A 24,637-nucleotide genomic window follows, 5' to 3' on the forward strand; every position below is an offset into this window, starting at 1 on the left:
AATGAATTAAGTAGCATTGCAATAACTGGTTCTTCTGCTGCAACTTTGGTTTTTAAAAATTGCACAGAAGAGTGATATTGATCTGCCTAAGTCAACTGCCATTTTATTTCAGTTCTTTTGCAGTGGAACAGAGTCCCTTCTACCACTGCCGAAAAATTTATGTAACCATAAAACTAGATTCATCTAAAAGCTCACTAACGGATTTGAGCAGATTTAAGCCTTTGAAATTTAAAGGGGATCCTAAACCTCTCACGAAAACATCAGGTTGACCAAGGAGACTGGACACTGACCATTCAACACAAAGGTTCCCCAATTTCCTGCAGCCTTGTTTCTCTGTATACCAGTCAGATATTTTGCTGCTGCTTCTAACGTTCTACCTCCTGAAGGGGGACCTACTAAACAGGCAGTGGTCACTAATGCCAGCAGTTCATTACAAATGGAAATTTGTGATGAAATTGGGAACGAATACAAGATAACAAAAACCAGCTTGGGAATGAAACACCTGTGCTCATTTGTAAGTGAAGGACTTGGGTTCAGCTCTGCATCTCATCTGAAGGAAGGCTCACCATGGAGCCATCATTTCTCTCATTATTTGCCACTAAGAGAAGAGTCATTTCATTCTGGCTCACTGGGCCAGAAGATCAGAAAACCACAGGGAACCTGAATGTGTCTCTGGGCCACAACCACTCACCTTATCATGGGAATACCTCAGGAAATGAAGCATTTGGTGTTGATCAGCTGTGCTTTAGTCCCCAGGGGAAGTCCAAGGCATACCAAGACCTAGAAGAATGACTCAAGGTAGCAAGAAGGATGGCTGCACAGAGATAAATGCTGCAATTGCAGCTGTAACCAACTATTAAGAACATGGAAAAAGTTCAATCTATTTGCCAAATCTGAATTACAGTGACCCCATTTATATAGCCATGTGCTTGAAAGCTAGCAGGTATAATTGGGCCAGGAAGGTAGTGATTAGCATATGATAAAGATGTCTAATTGCATGATTTAAGACAAATTGATAACAGAGAGGTCACAGCTCACTGTCTATGGCTGCTAGACATGTAGGACTGCCTGCACTGCTCCTTCATCTGTGACATTTTGTTTATCACTCTGCCTGCTGCTACCCAGACAAATAAACCCTCTGGGACCATTTGATGCTGTATTAGGTTTTGTGCTTGAATGCATAAGGGTCCCTAGAAGGAAGCAAGAGGATTCTAGTTACTTTGTAATCTTACAGACAAACAGCATCAAAATTGATATTCAGCTTAACATGGAATTCTGGGCTAGTATCCAGGAATTTGCCTGTGTACCTGGACATCCTTCAGTTATTCTTTAGCATGCCCCTTTCTTTTCACCTCAAAGTCAATGGCATTTTTAGTTTTGGTAGGGTCTATTTTTTGTGAAGGATAGAGGGCTTGGGACAAAATATTTTCTGGCTACAGAGCTGTCAACAGCACAGTCAAGAATAAAATGGCTTCATAAGTAACAAGGGCTTTGGAGGCTATGAAATCAGATTATTTCCTTGGATGACAATATTAGGATGGAGACAACCAGGGAAAGGCTTTGGTGGGCATGAAAACAAACATAAAGCCTGAATCCCCCTAATTCAATCTAATTTGGCCACTGAACATCCAACAGATAAAATGCAGATAAAATGTAGAAAAGGTGTGTTTTGAAGTGTGAATCAGCTAATTTTTGATGGCTTCTGTGTGAGGGTTTAATTGTTGGTTTTGTTTTTTTTTTTTTACCTTTTTTAAAAAACCTGGAAGAATAAACAACTACTGCAATCAATAATGAGGATTCTGTCAGTGTAGATCAGACTTTGATTTGGTGTATGCAGCTAAAGGAAATTTGCTTCCTTCCCCCTCCCTTTTACAACCAACTGTATGAAGTAAAAGTCTGGACTGACTCCAAGGGACTAAACCAATTATGATAAATAGCTAAATTTGTGAATATGTAGAATCAACTGATCATTGCATAATTACTTATACTCCCAAGGCTATGGTAAAAATGTGGCAGCAGAATCATCGTTATTTTCGTCACAGTAATTATAAATCATCATCGTTGCATTTTTGCAGATATGGCTGGAAACTCTGCCTTCCCTCTGTGTCTCAGATTTGCTTCTCTACTGTCCTATGAATTTAAGTTATTTTTACACATATACATACATGTGCTCTGCATGTTTGCCAATAACTCTTGAAACCTGCCTTAAATATCTGTGAGTCTGTAATTTCATAAGAATATTCCTTGCAGATCACCATTTCTGTTAACCTTTATAGTGATGTATGTATAACCACATGCACATATTTCTCAGGCTGGAATAGCGCACATATTTTACAGGGCTATAACCAAATAATGTCCATGGACATAAACCAGTGTCCATAAACATCAATACCATTATAAGCCTTCAAATACTAAGGCTAAGCACTAAATGCTGACCTCCAGCTTGGCAGAAGGAAAAGAAGAAGCAAAGTTAGGTGAAGGATAGTGTGAAATCAAGGCCTTATTTCATGGCAATGTGCTGCTGCTGCAGTTTGTTTTAAAAATCAGACTACAGATAGGCATTTGCTTCTAATGGCTCTGGCCATCCACAAAGTGTAGGCAAGAAGAAAGCTCCTCAAGATGAACAAATTGGCAGAGAAACCGTTTTCCAGGGAAGAAGAAAAAGGAGAAAAAAACAAGCTCCAGAGCAAATAAGACAACTAAGTAAGTAACTTTCAAGTTCAGCAAGTACGTAATTGCAAAGCCCCAGTCTACAATAACTTATGTTGAGCACCTAATTACAGGTGTGGGATGAAATCCTGGAACCACTGGAAGTTTTATTACAGAGTTATGTGGAATCAACATTTCAGATTTCCTAATTTCTAAATTGCTATGCTTCATGGCTCATTCTGTAAATGTAAATGCATGAGTTAAGTGCCCATATGTTTGCCAGATCACAGGCTAAAACCTTCATTCAGATGAGTAGTTGCCTGCACCTGAATAACCTCACAGGGTTTAGAAAGCACTGTTCAAAGTCAGTTACTATTTGCTTTAAGTAGAGGTATCAGGAAGTGTCCCACTAAAAAGGAGGTATTAAGACCTTCCAGAATCTCTATAACTGTCTTTAGATCCTTTTCCCCTTGATAATTCCCACTGAGAAATTAAACATATCACTGAATTCTATAAATAAAGGCTATCTAGGTTAATCTCTGCTATCCTCTTCACTATAATATATACTCCAGCTGGAGAAGCAACCAAAACATAAGCAGTCTATTGTGGCCCGGTCTAGTGGGACAGAAGAGTAGTTAAGGGAAAAAGTAAAATGAGAGAAGAAAAAAAAAAAGAAAAAAGAGGGGAAATGGCATTAAGGATAGGCATGAAGATGCCTTTTTCATTCCTGTAGTACTCAACACTCCCTTTTCCTGTGAGGAAATTCGGCCAACACATCCAGAAGCTACTAGACATGACTTCCATGGCCATCAGATTTCAAAGAGTCAGTTTCTTAAAGGGTGACTATCTTTCCCTTTTTTTCCCTTTTTTTTGTCCCACAGGTTCTGCAAATAGTAGAATAGAAGAGCACATCAGAATGTCTTCTCCTTGCTATAGTATCTAAACTTGTGATTTGCTGCCAACAAGGAGTTGCTACCTGTAAATGTGTCAATCATGAACTATGTGACTACAATACAAATCACAACTACTTGAAATTTCTGAAATCTTTCTATAGGGATAGCCCTGGCTTTTGCTGACTGAACTTTGTTATGGTTTGTTGGGTGTAATTTGTTAATGCTAAGTGCTCTCTGCAAAAGTCAGCTGCACACTTCAGCTGTCTGCACTAATGTAATAAGAAACTTGGGTTCTGACTGGGATCTAACTCTGCTTTAGACATTACAAAACTGTTCTCAACACTAAAACCAAGAGTTTTGATTGCCCTTTCAGAGGCAACCAAACCAAGAAAAGGTTGCACATTTCAGTGCACTAATCTCAAATCTTCATCATAAATCATTAATGGATTTGGTAGTGTGCTAGTGAATTTGTAACAAGAAATAAGCAGAAGTTAGAAAGTGTAAAGATATTAGAGAGTGCTTATGAAGGATCACATATTGATTGTACATATTGTATAAAATCCTGAATACATACATCTGCAACACAAATTATAAGCAAGGAAAACTACCCATCGTGAAGACACATAATGAACAAAGTGACAGATGCTTGAACAATAATTCCATTGCAAAACAATGTAAAAGCCATGATGTGGAAATCTCTCCTAAATCTCTATAGGATAGTTTTTATCCAGAGGCTGCTTTATGGGAGCAATACCGATGTGTGCCCTCTCCCTTGGAGACAAAGTCTTTTCCCTGAAGTACTGCGCGATGCAAGAAGGCAGTATTTGTAAGGTATCCTTCAAGAGCATGATTCTTAGTATCTGCTCTCCTGACTAAAATCTATCTCTATTAATTTACTGAGTAACAGATCACAGAAGGCTTCTTGGGAGACATGTTTTCAGTATTTTCCCTTTCCTTATCCTATTTAACTTTTTTTAACTCAAGCCTAAATGAGAAAGCATCTGCTGAGCATATGGAATTTACAAGTATTACCATTAATGTATACTGCTAACATTAAGATTTTTCCACCAGGCACACAGATATTCTAACTGGCATACAAACACTCTAGGTCTGAAGGACTCAGCAAGGACAGCTGTGGACCAGCTCTGTAGTGCAGCATGAGCATTTGTGCCCAGAGGAAAATAGAAGTTTGGATCCGACACAGAGGATGTAAAACACACTTTAGATGCTTACAAAGTTGTCCTGTGTTAGCAAACTGTATAATAGAAATACAAAATCTGGATCCAGAACACAGACTGCCATTTTCTTTTGATATTACAAGTAAATTCCTGCCCTGCAATCTTAAGAATCTCAGTTTTTCTCCAAAGCACCCACAGAAAAGATTTGAAAGCATCAGCCAAACTTGGCTATCATGCCAGTGCCAAAAGGACCTGCACCTCTTGGATCCATGGGGATTTATGGAAGGAGAGTGAATAGAATTGCTAGTCATTGCCAGAATTGCTTTAGTCTTTAAAACAGTTCCCAAGCAAAAGGTGTAAAGCTCTTTTGGATAAGCTTTCCTAAATTAACTAGGACAAGTTGGGATGCTTTCTTGACTTTCTATCAAGACAAAGACTGTCCTGAGGCAACCATGACATGGATTTTCAAATGATAAGTCTAATTTCTAAATGGAAGTTATTTTAAATGAAATCATTATTTTTGTGAGCTGAACCTAAACTTGTAATACTCCAAGGCAAAATCTTTCCATATAAATTCTCCAAAAAGTCTAACAAACCTCATATTGAGACAGCTAGAATCTTCTCCAGAGAAGATTTGTCCATTCTTATCACTCATATGGGAGTCTGCATATTTAAAATAAAAATGTGGCTCACCTTTAGTTTCCCTGAGCACAACAGTTGACTAGTTTTTACTTGAGTCAAATCTCATCCCTCCTTCAAGCTCTAAAGGTGTCTATATATGGAACCTTTCATCACGTTTCCAGAGCTGAATTTTTACCCTCAACTCTCAATATTTAAGAATATTTATTCCCTGAAGAGTAAAAGTCCTTCAAGTACTGCTATGTCAGGATTTACTCTTTACTTTGGTTTGCTGAAGTTTATTTTCATGTTTGATTACTAACCCCAGAAATATTAACTAACTCAGTAGAGCAGGTGTAGGCAGCTCCCCTAAAGTGTCAGATACACATAAAAAATTTTCAGCTATGTTAAATTTCAAAGGAACATGAACAGGCTTATTCATTCCACAGATAAATTTTGTTCTTACTTATTTGTACCTCAAGGGATCTTCTAAGGACTTCTATCTTTTCCTATTCCTTGAGAAACAGCTTTGAGAGTCAAAAGTACAATTGGTATACAAACTTCAAGATTAATGATTATAAAAGTGTTTTGAAAGTTCTTATGTACTAAAATTTGGGAGTCACCAAAAGATGTAAAATATGCACTACACATCTGGAAAAGCAATGTATTAAAAGAGGTCCTTCATAACAAGAATAATAATTGACTATGTTTTAAAATATCACTATTTTCACTAATTGTTCTTTGTTTTATAAATAGGGAAATATCTAATAAAGTATATACAATATTTATATTGTTTCTATATTGATCATTAGAGAAACACTGTTTCCAGACTTGGAATATCCCCAGCACAGGCATGTGCAGTTAAAAAATAATAAATCTCATAAAGTGAATTTCTTAATGACAATGAAAATAAATAATTTTAAAGCTCTTTATGCAAGGTAGAACTCCCTTCTTCAGCCTAAAAAAATAAATTCGTATTAGCTGAAATGACTAGGGGTTTGGGAGGAAGGATTTCTGCAAAGATCATCTTTCCAGCACTGTAAAGATGATGTCACTACAGAATTTCTTGGTTTACATAAAAGCAAAAAAAAAATATTTCTTATCAGACAATTCTAATTGTGTGCCTACACTTTTTTTTCTTCTTTTTTTTTTTTTTTAATATATAACAAGGTCACCTTAGCTTACACATCAGTTAAGAAGAAAAAGAAAAAAAAGGCATTGGCACCTGAGTTCATTCAAGGAAGAACATTTCATTATCCTCACAGTTTAGGGATCCCTGATGGGAAAGGGCCCCAGAGACAGCAACAGGCTCCTAATCAGACCATAAAGGAGCAATGAAGCAGAATTTCCATATGACCAAAGACACTTGCAGAACATGGGACCTTTAAGAAATACCCTAAGAAAATTAAAGTTTTAATAAATCAGGGTCCACCCCATAAATCATCTAGACCCATCTGTTTTTCCATCTTCCCATGCCTGCATTGCCACTATGCAAAGATCCAATCTTAGTTCTGAAAAAAATTTCTGTGAAAACAATACTTTTTCAAGAAAGTACCTCAGAAACAGTTTGTAGGGGCCTCTCTGCAGCTGATGGGTGTCTAACAGCAGGAAACACTGGGTAGATTAACCCAAGGTGGAATACAAATCTGCTAACCAAGGAGAAAAGAAGAGGGTGAGCAGAAATGAAAGACCCTCAGTTTCTGCTGCTGCTGACTGAAGGTGTAATGAAACTGTTCTTCGTTCCATCTTAGATACCGAAGCTCTGGTCACTGACTGTAGCGCTCTAGCTCTCCATCTGTCTCTGTCTCCCCTCATCTCCATTCCTCTCCTTTCTCCTCTTTCCAATCACTTTACAAGTATGTCTCATCACTAAACCTGGTGTTTACACAAGATCACAACCCTCTGCCAGTCCTGGAGGGGTTTGCAATGGTTTGTTCATTGCTTGCCTCTCTCTCTCATGTACCATTTTCACTAGCCACAAGCAATAGATTTCTATTTCTCTGCTCATGAGTTTCTCACTACAGGATTAATCCAACATTTAGAAAGGGTTCAGAGCAAAATCAGTACAATCTTGTAAAAGCTACTGAAGACCTGAACTCTACAACTCAAACCAGTTTATCTATTTGGATTAATCTAATGTACTAGTGAATCAGTAGTAGTGAAGTGACACACTTTTTAGCAGCAGGAAATTTGTCTTATTTTACAGTACATAACAGTACAATAAAAGTACTCTTCTTAGTTGGTTCCCCACAAAAGAATTGGTTTTTCAGACAGCTAGAGTCACTCATTTACTCCAAAAATGTACCAAACAACTGCAAAGAAACTCACTGAGCTCTGTAGACATATGGATTATATACCTATTTGTTCCATATTTATTCAGACTTTGTAAAGGCACCTATTTAAGCCTTCAAATGTCATGGAACATAATTTGCAAACAAAAATAATGAAACTTGGTCTACTGATATAAAAGAGTTGCTGGCTAAACTCCACCATCTAAGAGGAAATGTTCCCTATTTTCCACATTAACCATCCTAGCATACCATAAATAAAATTTTCTCTCTTAGTAGATGCCTGGAGGGGAAACAACAGCCTTCTGACTGTGGCAACCAAAACTGCTGGAGATAATTGGAAGACACTTATGTTTTGTGACCAGACATCACCAACCAGACCCATGCCAACCACTCTTCCCATTCCAGTCCATTAGGGCAACCCTATGGAGTCACACCCTATAGATGCTAGCACAAAAGCAGCAGAGAGACAAGATTATGGAGAATATCCAGAATGTAAGAAAGAAATTAGAGAACATTTCTCAGCCTTCCTGAAATGGTTACAGAAAATATGCATTTCAGGCAATTTGCAAAGGTATAAGACTAGGAAGTCAGTTACAACAGCACAAACTGTCAATAACCATGTTCCTTGCAATTTTTTCTGGGTCAGAGTGAATTGCTGCCAAACACCATGCACAGAGAATTCCTGAGGATACTGCTGATGGATAACATGTTAGTATCAGCATGAAATTTATCTAGACTCCACCTTAATATCACTTTACAGTTAACCAACGATAAAAGCACATTATAAGGTCATGGAATTCATACAAAATTCAGTTAGCTTAAGGCTAACTCCAATATCTCGACAGTAAAGAGTTACTTGAAATCTGTGTATATCCATTTTATTCAGACATAAATCCATACAGAGTGCACTTAACAAAAACAGATATACTGACACGTTGAATTATCCTCCCAACAGAAGAACTGCCCTGGTGATATCAAGAAAGACAGATTTCCTGAGAATGTACTCAGGAGGTCACGTCTGCAGCCCAGTTTGTGAAACCAGAATTAGAAGCAAATTAGTAACATCCAAACAGCATCTCAGAATCAGGCAGTGTTAAATCTGAACAGTCCTAATTATAACAAAGGGATAATGGCTGACTCTTCAAAATCTGTAATAACATAGCAATGAAAACTTCTGGAAAACCTTGCTTCCCTGCAGCAAGGCTGAATTGCTTTCTTCATTCCTACTTGAAAGTAGCAATTGGCTTTTTGTTCCTTCTTCTTTTCTTAGAGCAAAGGTGATGGAAAAGGAAATAATCCATAGATACTTACTGCTTAACACCTATTTGACTGGCAATAATTACTGTGCATAAAGGAGTTTAAATATATCTTAATACTAGTATAGCAGGAAGCTTTATAACAAGACAAGCAGAAACTCATTCTCTAACCCAAGCAAACAATGTGGGACTTCTCATTGCTACATGTGGAAATTTGTTCTGGTCTTGCTTGGAGGGTGTTAGGACTAGGAGCTAAAAGATGCTTTAGAATAAATTAGCACAATTATAAATCTGACAAGAAGATTAATATTCTAACTATGTTCACAATAATTAATTCACCAAAACAGTTCCAGAGTCATTATCCAGCTAGGGTGGAATGGGAAAGTTTACAGCACCCCTGTAGATTTATAGGCCAATTAAGGGTGACCCTCCTCTAGACTTCATTAGAAAAGTCTCTGGTTCAGCAAAAGCTTACACGTGCAAGCAAGAAGTTTCCCAATGAAAGGGAATGCAAGGGATCTTTGCCACCTCTATTAAACACTTTTCCTGGTCCCCTGGAAATTACATATTCCTAATGCATCCTCAGCCTCCTGCCAACTCTCCAGCCCTTGCACAGCATCCTTGCACCTGCGAGAAGCATGACACCACTGGGGCACTGCTCCAGGAGGGGAGCTCTGCTTTATTCCCTGCATGACCAAGGTGTCATGGTCCAACACTAGAGGAGCACTTCAGATCTTCTGATGCAACTCTGAGGTTAGGGCTTACAGCCCCTCTTTCACACAGAGCCATCTTCTGCCTTCCATGTGCAGTGGACAGCAGATTTATCAGAACATTCACCAACCAATTCAGCTGATACCAGCTGACCATTGCTAACCAGCACACTCCTGCGCAATGTGCACTAGATGTGCATGGGACTGCACAGAGTGTGAACCATCTCCTTGCCATCTATGCCATTTTCCCTCTTCATTGCCTTTCTGCACTGATTCATTGTTCTAATATAAAAGCCTTCTCTGCTACTGTCAGAGAAGTTTCCCTTTATCTCCAATTCCACAAGCTCTCCTTCTCCTTTCAAAACTTTGTATAAAGAACATCTCTTTTCTCCTTTTGTTGCATACATCTATGCTTGTTTCATCCCTTCCTTTGTGCCTTCCTGCATAATTGTGTTTTTCAGCTTTGTAAAGTATTTTTCAATATAGATAGCATAAAAATTGCAACCTAAAATGAAATAGCATTGTATCACAACCCAGACTTTTTTTCCCACTAAAATACAATTTGGGCTGACTCAAGCTGTGATGTGTATGCAGGTAAAGCAAATTCTGAATTATTCAACACTTAAAAACACTGAAAAATCATTTACTTGTTACAAGCAATAAGATTTATGTTTTATGTCTCCCAATCAATAGCTAGTATGTCCACACATAGCTGATTTATCCATATTGAAAATATAATTATAAGTCTAGTTTGCTCTGAACCACAGAGTCCTTTTGTAACAAGATTATTTAAATACAAATGGGGTTGGAAAATTGGTTTTAAATGGCTAATCTGTCTTGTCTTCAACTCCAGCTGCAGAATTTACTAACATAATAAACACAGGCTGAGTGAAAACTTAAAAGGTTTTCTGATTCTCCCCGCGATCTGTCTATGCAGTCCTCATTAACAGGGAAGTTGATGGGAGCTGTATGCAAGCTGGAAGAGGAGGATAATAAGCCTTGTAATCTCTATAAAGAGAAAGGAATTTTTACTGGTGATATGTCATATATGCTGGTGTGCAAACATCTTTCTTATTGGCAGCCCAATAAAGAATTTATGTGCCCAGGTCTCTGATGCACTACAGAACATCTCTGCTGTATAGGTGGACCAAACTTATATACCCACAACAACTCCTCAGAGTATCAGAGCACTTGCAATAGGGACCATCAGACATTCCTGGGATCATTAAGAAAAGTTTCATCTGGACAGATTTACTTGGGGATAATTGAAGGCCCTGCTGCCTTCCTGCTGTTCCCACCAAATGTGGTCAATGGCCTGGTGATATGCAGCAGGGAAAGGCTGGGCCAAGCATGCTCCTCCAAGAGAGCACTGCAATATCACCAACTGGGAACACACCATGGCTTTCTCTCTCCGAGTCATGCACATAGGCTGGGAGAAAATGCAGATCAAATCTGACATGGGTTGAGTAGAAATAAAGGATTGGTAACTTGCCACCTCACCCTGATAGAGGAAACTACTGCCTTAAATCATTCGTTGACAGACCATCCCATCCACCCTAGGGAAAAAAAAACACACAAGGGAAAATGCTGCTTTTAACTGTTAATTTTCTTCATACCAGTGTCATTGGTATGGGGGTCTGGTTTGGGTTTGTGCTGGAAACAGTCTTGATAATTGAGGGATGCTTTCATTCCTGCTGAGCAAAAACACATCACTGAACCAAAGCCAGCACAGATAGAGATTCCCAAGTCTGGAAGTACCTACACTTGTGACAGATTGGTACAGTGTACACTGCCACAGACTGTGACAGTGGAGGCTACCCTGGGGGGCTGCTTTCCCAGCCCTGTGAAATGGTCCACTACCTTAAGTCAAGGTCAAGGTTCTCTCCTAGGGGTCTGCAATGCAGAACTTCCCTTACAGCTATTCAAGAGTCAGATGTTCAGGACAAGCACCATGTTGTGCTTGTCCTCATTTCATCCAAGGGTCTGAAAAAACCTTTAACATTCAGCTGGACAGCACACTTCTGTGTTTCTTCTTAGCTGGAAAAAACCCTAAGGAAAGGATAACTGCCAATAAAAGAGGAACACTGCATAATTGGAAATTATAATTCTGTACATGCTTCTGAAAGCCTCTTTGGCTTTTCTCTTTGTGCTCTAAATGGCTCTCTAGATCTAATTTAATTCAGTGAAGAAAATTCAAAAGTGCCATGGAAAAAAAATCAGCTTTTTCTTTAGTTAGAATAAAAATTGTACAGAAGGAATTCTTGATCTTCATTAATTCCATGGGTAGGCATACAAGCTCGTAAGTGTTAATGAGACTTGCCAGTTTAGGTGGACTAAAGTGTCTAATGAAATGTCAAATCAGCCGACTTTGGATTTACATTATCATATATTTCCACCACGAAAGTTTGGTGAGGCATCCTAACAAACCTTTCAAGCCCTCTGGGAACATGGAGCAAATGGTTCTTCTGGACTGGAATTATATTACTGGCTCACTTGGTCGGTGTGACTCCTAGAAACTAAGGTAATGGGAAAATTATCCAAATTCTTTGTTTCCTTTTCCACACCCAAAGTCTATTTCATTTTCCCTAATTATATAGGAAATTATCCTCTGTAGTCTATGGTGGTTTCCATTAGAAACATGTACAAAAATTATCTCTCCAGAAAGTAAGCATCCAGGCCTGCTGAGGCTTTGGAAGTTGTGTCAGTTTCTGCACTGAATCAACTACATGCCTGATCACTCTAGTAAAAAAAGAGAGCCCAAGTTGCTCATAATCCTAATTCATTGTTGCATGCTGCTAGGCTTGTTCTTAGTCTCATGTGCAATATTAGGTGCCAGATAAGAAACTCATAAATTGAATCCTTATGGCATTAAGATTTGCTGTGGTAAATTCTATTTGTTGTCTTTTCAAGTTTCCCTTTAAGAAGAAAAATTTAGAAAAGAAAATAAAAGTTCAAGTTTCCAGAAAGAAAAGGACTGAAAAGTTTGGTGTGTAATAAAAAATTAATTTGTCCTAATACAAAATGTTAACAAGCCACATAATATTTTCAGGCAAAGAAGCACTTAACTGACACCGAATCTGTAAAAATATCTCAGTATGGATTTCAGATTCCCAGGAGTGGAAGTCAAGAGACAGATTAAATGATCACTATATTCACTCCAAATTCCACTGCTTTTAAATATATATATATATACATATAATATATACATACATACATATGTATATGTATATGTATATGTATAGGTATAGGTATATGTATATGTATATGTATATGTATATGTATATGTATATGTATATGTATATGTATATGTAAGTATCAGAGCAAAGACAGCCTAAAATAACATTTTAAGTGACAGGTGAAGCACTTGACAACTTTATGACCATCTTAAGACTACAGTTGCTTTTCTAAGGGAAGGATTTCATTAGCTTTCCCTGAATCAAGCCATGATAAAGCAAAGTGATGACACAATGGATTATAGATGCACAGAAGTTCACCTCCCTGTACATGCATCTCCACTGCCACCACACACCTGGGGAAAAATTAAGCAGCCCTTCTCCCCTCTTCCTGCTGTACCCCAGCTCTCATCACTCAGTCATTATGTTCTGAAAGCAAAATCTGCTTTTGTGACACAGCATTTAAGCAAAGTATTAACCAAAGGAAAAAAACATAAGTGCACTTGTACCTTAACACACTCCCCTTTATTTTCGTGAAGAATCTGTTTCTTTTAATGCCACACATTTTCATGCTACCAGGGTTATTGATGCACAGAACTTCACCACAGAGCATAGGGAGAATCCGACCATTTTTTTACCCATTCGCTAACAATTGATGTTTTCTGTACAAAAGGAAAGCTTGTAAACTTTTCCATCCACACCTGTGGTGCCACTGCTGCCCCCATGCACTCCTACCAACAGCAGCTGGCACAGCCACACACTGAACTTGTGACACAGCAATGGTCAAGTCTGCATCAAAGTATTAGAAAAAGCCTTGATCATTTTTAGTGTGTCTCCTAAATCATCCCACAAGCCATGCTGCAACTCCAGCCTTCTCCAGCTGAGGAGCAATTTACCACCCATCTTCCTCAGCATGATCTCTCTTGTTCTGGCCAAACACGTATAAGGCATAGAATTAATTTTCATCTTTCCTGGAGAAAGCACGGAGGTGATTAGCCCCATTTACCCTGGTGTGCCTGAATCAGAGCCAACCAGGCACAAAAGCACACAGGTCATTTTAAGTGCCCTGATCATCCTCATAGTCTGAAAAAGCAATGTACTCTTGAGGGCCTAAGCTTGTATTACACAGACAGTCGGTGACATAACCCATTTAGATCAAACACCCCGTGGAGTCGCTCAGGTCTGCTGTCTCACCACTGCAGCACTCCTCGGTTGTGAAACCAGAGCTGCTTCTCCAATCACCCAAATAAGCCTGACCCAGAGAGCTCTGGGGCCAAAGGCACTGCCAGTTCAGACCTACCCACACGGCGTCGTCCTGTCTGTACTGCTTCCAGTTGCGGCCGGTGTCGCTGAACATCAGCGCGTAGCCGGTCACCCAGTCCGAGCTCCCGTACCTGCCCTGGGTGGCCACTGCCACGATCTCCACTCTGTCTCCCAGATCAACCTGCAGCCACTGCTGCTCGTTGGACTCCAGCGGGGACCAGCCACCAGCTCCTGAAAGATTGGATGGGGAGAATTTAGATGACAATGACAGCACAAAAGAATTATGCTTGCTAAAGAACCTTTAAAGTATTTCAGGTCATCACAGAAGACTCTACTTGAGCATGCAGCTGTTTTTTCATATTTTAGTATTAGGAAATATACTACATGAGGTATGCTTCCATCAGGTTATCTCCATTAACCTAAAGTTCCTGAGCAATTTTGAATTTCTAAGACATTTTAAGGAAATTTATTATTTTTCAGCTGTACAAATATCAATGAGGTTGGCACATGCTCAATCACCCAAAAAAAAAAAAAAAATTCATATCTATTCCCTCCTTGAAGTTCAGGGAATGTGGACTTGTAACTTGCAGTTTGCTTTGATATTTTCCTTTTTGCTATGTTCTGAAAGAAATGCAAAATGTTAGTTATTTTTATTTGAGCCCTATTAAGTATTTGAAAGAATTGTTTAATTACAGCTTATAAATGCATTTCAGATAATTTGTTGTAAAGCTAAAAACCATTCGATTAAACAACTAAAAGGAGTGCCTTCACACTGGAAAACAGGCTGTCTCTGACATGAGCTTGTAATTCATGTTTGTCCTTTAAAAGTAAAAATTTGCAATAATCCTTGAATTCCTTCAGAGGTTAAACAGGCCTGTGGTAACACCAAGCCAATGAAACAGAACTGCAACCACTGCATGCATTTTACCACTTTGCTCACTACAATAAATGGAAGAAAATGGAAGATTATGATTAAAAAGCAAGTCATTCCAGACTGGAATGTATTATTTTATAGTCTCCTGCTTTCTTTTACACCCTAAAATTACAGGCTATGTTTATTTTCCTGTAACTTGTTTCTCCTTGCACACATTTATTCTCTGCATACACCTGGTTGTCAATTCAGCCTCACCAATAAGCAACCAATGCTGCTATGAAGAATACAAGCCATCAACCAAGTAGCCAAGACAGCAAATTTTGAGGCTGCCACTGCTTCTGCAACGCAACACCCTTTTGTTTTGTCATTATTAAGGAAGTTTGGAAAAGCACTCCAGCATGTCTACAGTGAACACAATCACATTGGGAATAAAATTGAACATATCTGTCTCAAAGTTGCTCCATGAAAAGTTCATTGAAGTGAATAGAGTTGAAAAATTAATAAATGTGGTTTCTATCAATGAACTCAATTTCAGTAACTCTGTACTTTTAACAAACATCTTTTTCTTTTCCTGGATGGTATTGTACTTTCTAGCTCACAACTGAAATCCCTTTGTCCAAGTGTAGGTGTTAGAATTGTCATTATTTACAATTTATTAATATAGGATTTATCTGAACTCCTGAAATGGCACCATATCTATTCCATACCTGTATTGTTCCTGCTCCCCTGGATGACTCAGCCTCCATTCTTCTACAAGAACTCTCCAGGGAAAAGAGTTTGCAACCAAACCAACATATACTGATTCTTAATGCCATGATTTACCCTCTTCAATCACAACAGAAGTCGTCATCATCACTGATAATTTTACCTATCTTAAATAGAATACTCTGTCCTATGAGCATGCTATGAAACACCTAATGAGAATACTAGGAATTTCATCACTGTTTTGTTCTTCAACTACTTTATAGCTCTTTCAATTCCATACCTATATATAGCTTATATAAGACTATAATGCCTCCTGTTAAAAGTCCTAATAAGGTTACCTCTCTCACCACATTTTTTTTTATTTTGATATTTTAAGTGTCATATAGAAAGTATGTTGTCTACCTTTAAGGTACAAACTATAGAGCTGTATTCAAAGACAGCAAACTACAGATTTCTCCTACACACAATTGTGACTTATTGCATACGGGAACCAAGGGCAAACTTCCTTTGGATTGTAATATCCAGTATCTAAAATAGACTCTGAACACAGTAGTTGCTGCCTTTTTTTTTTTTCCCCAGTTTTATTCCAGGAACTGATATGATATAAAAATCTGCTTCAGAAGTTCTGGCAAAGTTGTTCCATTCACGACTCAAAAGAGCCTATTCTAAATGTTTTCAGCACATATTAAAAGAAAGTTGTCATTTTCATCTTTCCTTCATTCAACATAGAGAATGACAACTAGATGAAGGAAAATAACTTATAACAAAAATATTTGGTGAGTTTTCCATTAAAAAACACAAAAATTTTGCTTTCTATGTTCTAGTTTATACATAAGTTCTTAAGCCAAGCCTGCTAGCACAGATGCTTCCCAGTAGTATGTCAAACATCATAACTAAAATATCTGCTTTATGCTTTCTCCCTTCTGCTGCTGGAAGTGGCAGGAATGTGATACACTTTCAACAAAAGTGTTTGGCTTCACTGTGCACTGCTATTTTCCAGCTTGAGCGCAACACCACAGGCTTCTAATTTTGAAGTCAGACAAATGATATACACTGAACAGAAATTTGGGAGATCTGTGCTGAGCTTGAGCCCTAAAATCATAGATTGCATGGTATCTCTGAACTGCATCTCTCTTTACAGGACAAGCACATTTGTCTGCTGGGCATGTCACTCTTTAGATGCAAGCACTGCAGACACAGCACTGCCACCTGCTCCTAGCATCACCTCTCCAAAGCTGGTCTTCCAAGAAAGATAACAGTTACAGGACATGACTTCACAGAACAGCAGCTGCTTCATATATTTTTTCCTGTGGAGAAACAAGCCCACTGTGTTTCCCCTCTCCCAAGCCTTCCACCGTTACCATTTTCTTGCTGCTAGTAAGAAGGGCGGCTAAAATCTCTGCAACAGCAAAGCTGCATTGGCTGCATGACTGAGGGCAGAACTGAAGCTTTTCCCACTGGGCCTCTCTCACTTCTGCTAGTAAAGCAAAGATGTAGCTTCTGCTTGCTTCTGTGGCTATCCCAAATCCTCACCAAATACCAAATACTGCTGTGAGTGTCAAAAATCAATAAATGTTCTTTTTTCTCCACATTTACTCCGTCGTACAGAGCAGGTGGCACAAGGGATACTGGCATTTTTTCCAGCACAGTCTGCACACTTCTTTTATGCACATCATTCCTGACAGTGTGTCAACAACCCATCCTGTACATTTTTAGTAAGTAGCAAAAAAGCACAACCAAAGCAGAGCAACTATTTAGAGCCCTTTGCTCCTCCACCCACCTTGATGCTTGCCCTGTGGACTGTTTCCCAGCACAAGCCCAAGACAAAGGACAAGAAGGCTCTAATAGGCAACAACACGGGCCACTGAAGACACAACTTAGAGAATATCAGTCCTCTGAACAGACACAAGCATAACCCAGCATCTTTTTCCTGCAATTGGGCACAAACATATTGAAGAGGACCATATAACTTTTATTAACTGTGGCATAAACGCAAACCAGACAAAAATTTGGCTTTGACTATGCCCATCAGATCTGCACGCGTGTTTTAGGTGTGTTAAGATGTCACATTGTCTGTCACACAAAAACAAGAGATACAGGATGCTCAGTATTTCCCCTTTGAGCCCACCAGGTACCCACTGGCATCAACAGGATTCTGCACATTGTACTACACCATCATTCCTCACAGCTCACACATTTCACATCTTCTGGGGATCATTTCAAAGGAGGCATTCAACATGGTATGGTATGGTATGGGGAAAACACCCCAGTGGAGAAACAATACCACAGGAATCTGATATATTGTTCATATTCTCCATGGCAACAAATCATAATGTTAGAAATATGTGGAGAGCAAGGATCTGATGGTTTCTCAGTTGGAGACCCATATGATTATTAGAAATATGATCAAATACATTTTTTTCTTTTTCAGACTGTTCATACATTTTGCCACAGTTGTTTCAAAAATTGCATTTAAGCCCACTGTTACACAGTCAATGATTTCTGATGTTCCCCAGGGCTGCTCAGGATGCCCATACTTATTTGTAGTTGATTATTACAAAGCATAGGGAATTATTATTTCCACCCTACCTGCCTTGCAAACAGCTCAAATGGCTTTATATATAGCACTAAAAACACCTGAACTTCCCACTACGACTAAGTGCTTCCCTGCTGCAGAATTTTACTTTAATGCCCAGATCAAACACTTCCTGGCCATAAAATAAATTCTTTTTGACATGATATATGCTTTATATTCTCATACGTAATTGCATATACTGACTACTCAGGCTGAGAGCTAATATGAACTGAAAAATCTTAGGTGATACAGTCATACTGTAGCAATTTTCTTATTATTTTTCATTATTTATTTACTGTATACAAAGAAGCTGATAAATCCCTCTCATGGGAAAATAATATATTTCATACCTCAGAATCATATTTATCAGAATTATACTAGCTCTTTAGCATTACCAGTACAGAGTTATCAGCATTTTAATTAAGTGTTTTCAGCTGTTCACACAAAGCTTTACTCAAGGGTACTTTGGGTTTGTTTTTTTAAATGGCACATTCCACTACTGCAGGCCTTTTTTTTTTAAACAATAGCCTTTTACTTATTGTTATCTATTATTGAATAAACTTGATGAATTAGAACTTTGTCTCAATAAAGGACTGGGTTATGCTTTATAAATTCATCTTCACTTGTTGCATTCATGTTTACATTAACAAATATATTCATCTGGCTTTCTACCCACAGGCTCTGTTCCTTGCAGCATTGTCTTATCAATTACAAGCAAAGCTAAGCCAACTCATCAAAACATTCAATACTATCAGAAAGCTACAGCCCAGTCCTTGTTAAGAAATATTATTTCCTGTAAAGATATCTACTATTTGCATTCAAGTGACAGTCAAAGAAAGTTTCTACAGCCACCATCTACCACTGCTTGATCCTCCAGCCCAAGGTCAGGCACTGCTCTGACAAGAGGAGACTTAGTTCTCTTCACAGTAGCTGGTACAGGGCTAATTGTGCTGGAAGGAGTGTTGATAATACAGAGATGTGTCTGTTATTGCTGAGAATTGCTTAAACAATTACACAGGCCAAGGCCTTTTCTGCTCCTCACACCACACCACTAGTGAGGAGGGTAGGGGAAAGCAAAATTTGGGAGTGGACACAGCTGGGACAGCTGACCCCAACTGACCACAGGCATATCCCATCCCATACAGCATCATGCATCATTTCCAGATGGGGGATGCAGAAGGAGGAAAAGGGGGATGTTCAGAGTGATGACTTCCCTAGTTCAGAGTGATGACTTCACTTTTGTGATTCTCTGCCCCATCCTACCCAGGGGGAGCGAGTGGCTGTGCAGGGCTGAGTTGCTGGGGTTTGTCTAGGACATGTGCCCAACGTGGGCCTCAAAGGGTTTGAGATAATTACAGATTTGAATGGAATGTACTAGATTGAATTTCCAGCTGTTACTGCTGGTTAGCTATTAATCAGCTGCTTCTGTGTTTGCCATGAGGCTTGCTTCCCTTACTGCTTATTAGAGTCTACTGCTCATTAGTAGCTACTTTCGGCTTTTGCTGCTTGCTGTACTACTTATCATCTTACTGCTGGGCCTGGGAACATTTTGATAACAGCAGTGCCCATACTTCTGGGCTGGCAAGTGGCCAGGGCATCTCTGCTGCTTCTGTGCACTGGGCAGGCTGGAACTCCAGTGTGAATTCAAGCCAAAGGACTGTGACCTGTGGGCGAGTCCCTGTGGTAAAAGGACAGCCCAGGTGGCTGTGGCTCTGAAGAAGCCCATCCCAGAGCATGTACACCTCAAAGTGCCTGTGGCTGTGGTTACATCTGTACCACAGCTGGTACCTCTGAAGGGATTGTGGGCCAAGGGTAAGTGCACACTGGAGGAGGCACTCCCTGAAGCACCGTGGCTGAGCATGAGGCCGTGCTGGAGTATGTCAAAGCCCTCCACAATGCAGGGACTGCAGCCATGGGGAAGGTAGGAGTAGGTTTACCTCTGAAAGGAACAGTCCTTTCAGACTGTTTTACCATGGCTGTGGTAAAGCCATGCTGGAGGGAGCAGCTGTGTGGAGCTTCATTGTTTTTGGGGGTTAAGCCACAGCAAGTCCCCATATGAACTCTGCCAGCACTACAATTGCACATTCCTGCACAAGTCCATGCAGCAAAAGAATTAGACAAGGTAGGGTTTAGCTTCTAGGTGCCTGTGTTGGCCTCAGCTCATCAGTTATCACATAAGCATTCAAAACATGAAACATTAGTTGCTGAAACAACCCTCTTACTTAGGGCTTGGTTTCAATACCCTGTCTTCTGTTCCCATGACTAGTGCTAAAAGACAGCATGGATCTTACCAATGTGATACTGGATTGCTGAAAAACTACAATATCTTACCCCTCACTACATGACAAAAGTACTGTGGGGCAGTTAACTAAGACCTATTTCAATTTCTGACCTTAAATTGAAACCACTGTCATAATTTCAAACATTGTTAGTATCTCTTTAATATAGAGTACAGCCAGAGCTTGACTTGCAATACTGATCTTGAACCTCTTCCTCTTTTCTACAGATAAAATTAGCTATTAGAGCCATCTGCACAATCACATAAGCATATCTATTCACCATCTCAGCCAGCAGTTGGAGACAAAGGCAGGGCAAACTCAAATATCATGCTCAATGTTTACAACTTTCTTTTTTTGAGCAGTAACCATATGACCTTTTATTTGCTGAGGAACTCTGGCTCAAGAGTTCAAATATGATATTGTAACTCCCATCTAACACTTCTTTAATGGCCAAGCAACTCCTTATCATTAGTGTCAAGCGTGTAAGAGAGAGCCCTTTACTGTCTTTCTACAGATTTATCAAACAGTGTTTGATTAAAACACACTTCAGGGATGTTTAAGAATGAAAATTCTGATAATTTTCAATTAAAATCTTTTTTCTAGTAGTCATCTTTCTAGTGTTTCCTAAAATGAAATTCATATGTAATATGATAATACAGGTCTTTCCACTTTTAGAGGCTCTACCTTGGAAGTAAGATGAGAGCTGACAATCCGAATTTGCAACAGGATATCAAATGATGCCCTAAATACTGCCAACTTCTCCTTTCTGGTACTATGCTTCATATTCACAGTTCCACCTGGTATGTGAACTCATTATCTGGACCTCAAACATTCTTGATGGCAAATGTCTGTAAAGTTGTTTTTCACGTTCACTATTTCTGCAGGGTTGTGTAATCATTGAATTCCACTGGAATTTTATACCTAGTTGCTATTGTCTTTAACACATTTTAGAATAGGGTCTCAAACCTAATGACCTTTAAACTCTTAAAATATGGGAACTCATTCAAAGCAAAAAGACTGTCTGAACTTCCTTAATGATATCTCTACAAGAGAAGTGGAGATCTTCAAAATTAATAGAAGCTTTCTATAATAAAGAAGGAAACAGCTCCTACATAGTGCACTCTCAGGAGCATGAATTAATGGCTCTATTCAGCTTGGCTCTGAATGCACTGCATACAAACAGCATAGAAACGTATTCTTTGTAAAAGTGATTAAAATGAATAGTTTAGTATTTTATACTGCAACCTTACCATCTCGCCTGTTGAGTTTTGCAAAGCTGGGACTGTGAGTACTGAAGAGCTCAGAGGAACTGGTAAAGGCAGCTGAAGGTAAGGGAGATACCAATGCATCATCACAATTATCTAAAAAGGAAAACAAAAAACAAAACATCACATGAGCAACACATATGCCAACTTGTGCTAACTCTAGGTGGTACTTTTTCTACTTAGTAGACAGAGAGTGGACACACAGCACACTTGTGCTTGAATTCACATGTGAGAACTGAAATTAACCCTCCAGAATGTCCCAGTATGGTGGGACAGCAACCACATGGGAGTTGCTATTAAGACTTGAATGCTTGAAAAACTGGAAAATGTTGTCCTTCCAGTGAATGAGATTTGATTGTCTACCCTGCAGTTAAAGAGGGCATTGACTCTTGTTGCAAAAGCCACTGGAAGAGCACAGTAATGCCCTGGTAGACCTTAGAGAACACCCCAGGTGTTCTGTGTCCACTACAGCTTTTCCACAGAACAGGTATGTAATGTAGGAGTTACAACTTCGTATTTTTGTGTGGAAGTGACACACAGGAACATGCCACGGGGGCTTTTGCAACATGTAAAAGTGTGTCCCATGCTTCACAGATGTCTCAGGCTGAACTAAAATCTCAAAATCTGAACATCTCCATCATTTCTTCCCCAAGCTCACACAAATGTGCAGGGCCAAATTAGCTTTGTTCACCCACATGAGCAGCCTCTACATTTCTCCCCTCTTTCTTTCACATTTGCTTCTGAGGACAGATGGGCTATGCTAATACTCAAATGGAATTTTTGAGCCCATAATGTTTGAACAAGGATGGAATTAAATAAAGTAAATTTTCTCATTACAATGCTGTCACATAAACACTCAAGAACATAGTGCAGGGTTTCAATAGGGAATAATAATAATAAACCCCTCTCATTTTTAATTGAATCTCCCACGGAGCAAACATGGACCTAATTACTGGAAAAGGCCCGCAGGTCACCATGATCTCAGGCCACCAAAGTGTTCTTGCACTCCGAGAGTAAATATGCAGTTTGCAAGGATTGGGAGGAGGGGGGCAAAGAAGAGCTACAAAAGACAATAAAAGCAAAACTTGCTTGATAGTTATGAAAATTAATTTAGATTATTCCAAACCTGAGTGACACCTTTTCCATACTGAGACAGATTACATTAAAATATTTCTCATCCCTTTCTACAATGACTCTCTAAAACAACCCAGATACTTTTGCAATCAAAATCCATCTCTATATGAAAGAAAATCAATGCGATCAATATAATTTATATCAGTGCATTGAATGACAGATGTCAAAAACCAAACTTCTATCCAAAACCCTTTCTACCTCTGATTCCCAAGAGCAAAAAGGCCTAGCAAGATCTGCAAGATAGATAAATTAGGGACAAGTCTGCACTGATGCTGTAGCCAGGAGGATAATTAGCTAACAAAACAAGTATCATGGTCCTAAGCAGATTCCCTATGACTTACACCCTTTGAATCTCAAAGATAATTTCTGAAGGTTCTGTGGAGTGCTTGAGGTCTCCTGGTACACCACGAGATCATGCCATAACTGTTCTATTCAGACTTAAAAAAGTCCCAAACAAAACACCTTTAAATTTAGGGTCTTAAATTCACTGTCAGTCATGACCTGAACAGAGATTTAAACAAAGATTGGAAATGGTGAGTTCATGAGAGCACTGAATTCACCCAAACTTCTGCATTCTATAAAACCAGCAGAAGGATTGGGAACCTCTCAAAAGAAAGCCCAAAATCCTAGTGGACAGATCTGCAGGACTATTTAGCAACACTTAAAACATGAGGCTGGAAATAACTGAATTCAGAGATTTCACTTTTAACACTGTCTAGATTGCTGACTCTCTTCAGCTCCCTGTGGTTGCTCCTGGGCCATGAGAGAACTCAGCACATCAATCAGCCTGTGACCCAGTTGTCCACCACTGATCCTCAAAGGTGGGACTGGATACCTACAGGACACCAAGTATCTCAGCATCACAGCAAGAGGAAACCATTTCAGAGCAACACATTTAAGGTTTTCCCTGGGACCTCTAGAGGCTCCAGGCTGAGAAGTGACAATTAGCTCCTGTAACTATGAGGTGCTTTGTCTAAATTTCCATATCCTCTGCTTCTGTCTCAATGCACGTCCATCTGTACCTCTGCTGCTACAGAACTGCAACATCATTTCCACACTAAATTTTGGGATCCTTATTTTGCTTTGTTCTAAAAAAGAAAGGGGGAAAAACAGAAAGAAAAAACCAGCTGAACTACAGCTAGGAAACCTTTCCTGAATTAATATCTAAGTATAAAAACATGTAAGTTTAAGGCTTCAGGATTTAGGACAGCATTAAAAAATTGATGATAGTTCTGAGAGCACCAAGACTAATACAGCCCAACTTTCAACAGATAAAAGAGCAGCGATTGATTGACTCAGAGTACATGCAGGAATTTCCTCCAAGTGAAGATTATTTTTGAATGGATGCTCTGACAAGATGCAAGGTCACTCTTATGCCCTTCACTCAGTCAAAACTAACTTTGCACTGAACCAAGAGCTCTGCATGCACAGACCTTCAATACAGAATGTGGCACAGTTTCTACATGCCAAATGAAATTCCAGAGTACAGCAAAGTGCTTGGGGAGATGCACCAGTCAACTTGTACAACATGCACAACAATCCAGATCACTTGCAGAACAGCCCTGATACATCCCTTTCAGAGATCCAACATACACACATTTGAGACTGATATTTCTTTGTAAAACTTAGCTGAAATAGGGTACAGAGTTCAAAAAGGTGAGATGCGCATGTGCAGCAAGGGTTATTCCATTAGCCCTGCTTTCAAGAGAAGGCAATATTGAAAAGCAAACAAACCAACCACCAAAGACACACCTCTCAAGATTAAAAAACTGTC

General features: G+C 39.2%; 1 protein-coding gene across 1 annotated transcript in view; it reads right to left on the reverse strand.

The window, feature by feature from the left end:
* Positions 1-22,297, reverse strand: part of CNTNAP5 (contactin associated protein family member 5) — a 200,544-nt gene extending 178,247 nt beyond the window's left edge. The window contains exons 1-3 of the mRNA XM_053983157.1: positions 22,237-22,297; positions 21,715-21,825; positions 14,069-14,262 (exon numbers count right to left, since the gene is read on the reverse strand). Of these exons, the coding sequence (XP_053839132.1) occupies positions 14,069-14,262; positions 21,715-21,825; positions 22,237-22,297 (366 nt within the window). The remainder of the gene's footprint in view (positions 1-14,068; positions 14,263-21,714; positions 21,826-22,236) is intronic.
* Positions 22,298-24,637: the final 2,340 nt, after the last annotated feature.

The sequence above is a fragment of the Vidua macroura genome, chromosome 7 (genome assembly GCF_024509145.1).
Source record: "Vidua macroura isolate BioBank_ID:100142 chromosome 7, ASM2450914v1, whole genome shotgun sequence".
In the NCBI taxonomy this organism is placed as follows: Eukaryota; Metazoa; Chordata; class Aves; order Passeriformes; family Viduidae; genus Vidua; species Vidua macroura.